The following is a 4286-nucleotide window of genomic DNA, read 5'->3' on the forward strand; positions in this document are numbered from 1 at the left end:
CCCAGTGCCGGCGGTGCCTTGGCCATCCTCCTAACGCCGTCCTGGGTGCTGTGCCCTGCCGGGCTCCTCATGGCGGGCCTGCAGGGCCTGTGTGACCTGGCCCGGCCCAACCTCCGGCTCCCTTAGCTCCTGGCTCCACTCCGCAGCAGCACCGGCCCTCGGACCCCACACTCTTGTGCTCAGGTGTTGCCCCCTGGCCCCAGCACAGTGGCACCTCCTGGTCTGGCCGACTCCCCCTCCAGGCTGTCCTGTCTCTGGTCCATGCCTGGGGCCTCCCCGTGGGATCCTCTGTGGGACCAGGCCATGCAGCTGCCCTGGCCCAGCCAACCGGCCACCATTAATACTTGTTTCACACACAGAGGGAAGGGGCCAGTGGCCCGCAGTCAGCCACCTGGTTCCGGGACCTCGGCAGACACCTGCCGGCCCCTCGCACCACTGCCCTGCCAGGGCGGGACGGCCACCATTTCTAGAGTACTGGCTGTGCAGGGAACCTCCCCCGGGTTGCCACTCTGGCTCTTACACGGCGGACTGGACAGCACTGCTCCCAACTAGGAAAGGAGGAACCAGGGTCCAGGGAGCGATGGTCTTCCCACAACCCACAGCAACCCCACAGCTGCTGTGCTGGGGGTCCAGGCCAGCTTGGCCAACCAGATCTAGCATGGAGGCCTGGGACGGGGCCATCCCTGCACTCCCAGGGCACCTGGGCAGGGGAAGGTGCCCGGGACTCAGGCAGGAAGGGGGGCAGTGAGGGTCCCCGGCAGGCCCTGGAGGTAGTCAGAGGCAGGTAGGAACTTGAACAGGCCCTGGTCACCTAAAGACCACCTGGCACCCCTGCCACCTGGCTCTGGCCTCCCCGTCCCTTCTTCCTCTTCAGTCTGTCCCCTCCAAGACCAGAGGCCAGAGCCCAGACCACCCCCATCTGGCCTTCTAGACCCCTGAACTTCTGCTCCCAAAGCCTGCACAGCCACGGCCCGCAGAGGTGAGCTCAGAACACGGAAGGCACAGATTTATTAAGAAAACCTTGGAGACTGTAAGGCACGGGGGCCAGGGCGGGCCCCTGGGAGGGGGCCCTGGGACGGGCAGGAGTCCCTGGGCCTCGTGGGCGTCCTGCCTGCTGAGCACCCGGGAGTAGCTCTGACCAGCCCACTCCCATGCCCTGGCTCCTGGGAAGCCTGACAAGGGGGCCCTTTTCCCCAAGAGGGTGAGTGTGGGCAATGGGGGAGGGGGAGGAAGCTGCAGCTCCTGGTCTGGACGTGTCTGGGGCATGGGGTGGGGGCGAGGAGCCTCAGGCCTTGCCTGACACTCCTTGGACCCTCAAGGCACTAAGAGGGGTCCACACAGAGGCGAGCCCCGAAGGTGGGGCGTGGGGCGGGATGGGGCTCGGCCTGGCAGGTGGGCCGGGGGCAGGGATGGGCTGTCATGGAGCCCCGCAGCACCAGTGGGCAGGGCCTCAGCTGAAGTCGCGGTTGGGCAGGAGAAGGGGGGCCACCAGGGTCCACAGGTAGAGCAGCAGGCCCCCCCAACTGGCACAGATTTTCACCCACACGGCGGGCCACGTGCTGACCATCCTCCCCGTCGCGCCGGGTCTGGAAGACACGGTCTCCCCTGAGAGCCTGGCCCGGGCCTGTCACTTCTGCGTTGGCTCCCGACCGTGTGGCCCGGGTGTGACTCTGACTTCAATGCTACCTCTCTGCTGCAACTTCAGTCCGTCTCTGCTGGCTCCCGTCTCTGCTGGCTCCCCCTGGCCTGCGACTCGGGCACAGCGCCTGACCTGGTACCGAAGCTGGACCCTGACCTCAATTCCAACCTTGACCCCAGCCCTAGGCCTTGAACGCCTGGTCTCTAACTCTATGATCCTTATTCTGTGACCTCACTCCTAGTTCCTTGGGACCCTGAAGTCTGCCCTTCGTCCTGACCTCTAACCTCGACTCTGACCTTGACCTATAGCCCAGCCTTGACCCCTGACCTTCACTCCTTGCCCTTGCCACTTCGGCCCTGGCTTTAAGGCTCCTTAACTGCAATTGTAACCACACCACCAAACCTGTGACCCCTGCCCAGTCCCGACCCCAGATCTCACGGCTCCTGCTTTTCGACACCGCAACTCCGAGTCTAACCCCACGCCTGGATCCCAACCCCCAGCCATAAATCCCGACCTGGGCCAGTCCTGACTGGTAAGCCCGGCCCGCCCCGCCCCTGGCCCCACCTCGGGGTCACAGGGGGTGTCAGGACGCGGAGGCCCCAGCCCACCACCCCGGGCCTGAGCGGGCGCACCTGTACCAGTTGGTGAGCGTCATCATGACGTGCAGGGAGGCCAGCAGCAGGCAGAAGTGGAAGAAGGAGTAGCTGTAGGTGACGCCCTCCTGCTCGTTGTCGAAGGCCCGGCCCTCACAGGCCACCGCCTGCTGCTGGGAGGCCTCGAGCGTGGCCGTGCACTCCTCCGTCTGCATCAGGCGGTTCACCTGCCGGTGGTCGGAGGCGCGCACACTGCGGGCGGGGAGTGGGCGTCAGGGCCGTGGCCGCCAGGGCGGCAGGCGGGCAGAGCAGGTGGCCCTAGACTACGGCACTGGTCAGACGCTGGACGCGGGGCCTCAGGGCCAGGGGCGGGGACCTGAGGCCTTGGCCCTGGGCCCAGGAGCAAACGGACGGTCTGACTCCCATTCTGCTCCCCCCTCTGTGCACCCTGACCACTCGCCCTCCCCGTGCCTCCGCGTCCTGTCTGTAAATGTGGGGACAGAGAGCCCGCCCTGCAAGGCCGCGGGAGGGCCTGGTGGGACCACCGTGTGGGCGTCTGGCACGGAGCCTGGCTCAGGGCTCGCTGACGCCGAGTCGTCCCGGCTATCTGACCTCGCCTCAGTGCCAGGAGGCGTGTGCACTCGCCGGAGGCAGGGAGAAAGCACCCCCCGCGGCGTGGTCACGCCACAATCCCTTCTCCGTTTCTCCACGCCAGTAGGATTTGGTGCGCGTGCACACGCGCGCACGCACGCACATACATACACGCGCCTGGCATGTTTTTCAAGCCACCAGGGCCAAGATTCAAATTATAGTCAATGATTTTTCATAAGCAAACACGTCATGACTTTCCCAGCGACTACTGCGTGGGGGCAGCTCCTTTACCCACCAGACGGCCTGGCCAGCAGGCGGCTCCCGACACGCAAGACCACCACACCCCATGGGGCTGGCCCGCTACACTAATTTAGAACAGAAATTCAGTAAAGTCTCTACTTTGCTTTTTTGTTTTTAGGTTTTGCCACAGGGCATGTGCGCTCACCAGAGAGACAGAGACACAGAAAGAGGGAAAGTGAGAAATCACCCCCAGAGGGGTGGCCATACCACAATCCCTTCTGCCCCGTTTTCCTCTCAGGATTCTGGGCATGCACACACGCGTGTCCAGCATGATTTTCAAGTCACCGGGTCTGGCCCCTTAGCCAGCACGCCACCTGCTGGCCCTGAAGTCTGTTCTATGGCTGCTCCCTCCCGGGGACATGTACTGAGCGCCCCGCCCCGCCAGGTGCCACAGCGGTCCTCGTTCTCACTGATTACGCGAACAGCGCCCACCTCCGGCAGGCCCGCTTTCACTGGGCTGAGGGCATCGGTTTTGCCGGCTGCCTCCTCTTCCTTCGGGGCTATGCTAGAAACAGCCATGACTGAACATCGCTGCCTTTCTGTGACGGGGTCTCAACGTTTCTAACCGGATTTAATCGCTCAAAACACACACGGTTCTGGGAAAAACCTACTTATATTTAAAAAAAAAAAAGTAAAAAAGGCAAGCTGGCTTCCAGCCCGCCCTCGCCGACCCCCAGCAGGGCACTCGAGCAGCGTGTGCAGAGCGGGCTGCCCGTGACCACGGGGCGGGGGATGCGGGCAGGAAGCCAGGCCGCACAGCCTGGGTCGGTGATGAGGGGAGAGAGAAGCAGGGCAGTGGGCCAGCTGCTTGGCACGCCCATGGCCGCCCCAGCCTCAGTCTCCCCATCTGTGAAATGCAGGGACTCGGGCCTTTCCAGACTGAAAAGGAACCAAATGTCTTACAGCAGGCGAGAGAGGTGTCTGTCAGTTGCTAGACTTGGCTGGGAGAAAATGTTTTGAAGAAGACCAAGACAGAGGCCAGCAGTGCCGTGGGGGTAAGATGGCTGGATTCCACGTCTACCACACGGTTCAAGTCCAGTATCCGGTCCCTACAGAAGCTGGCTGGACGCGTATGCGCGTGCACCCCAGAGCCCAGAGGAGAATGGAGGAGGTCTGGAGTGTGGCCATCCTCCCAGGGAGAGATCTCCCCCCCTCTCTCCCCC

At 63.7% G+C, this 4286-nt stretch overlaps 1 protein-coding gene across 1 annotated transcript in view; it reads right to left on the reverse strand.

Moving 5' to 3' along the window:
- Nucleotides 1-980: 980 nt before the first annotated feature.
- SERINC2 (serine incorporator 2) overlaps nt 981-4286 on the reverse strand; it is a gene marked incomplete in the record, with an annotated part of 25203 nt that continues 21897 nt past the window's right edge. Inside the window, 2 exon segments of the mRNA XM_014591435.2 lie at nt 981-1586; nt 2272-2484. Coding sequence (XP_014446921.1) covers nt 1451-1586; nt 2272-2484 — 349 coding nt within the window.

Source organism: Tupaia chinensis, unplaced genomic scaffold (assembly GCF_000334495.1).
Source record: "Tupaia chinensis unplaced genomic scaffold, TupChi_1.0 Scaffold000573_1, whole genome shotgun sequence".
Classification (NCBI taxonomy): Eukaryota; Metazoa; Chordata; class Mammalia; order Scandentia; family Tupaiidae; genus Tupaia; species Tupaia belangeri.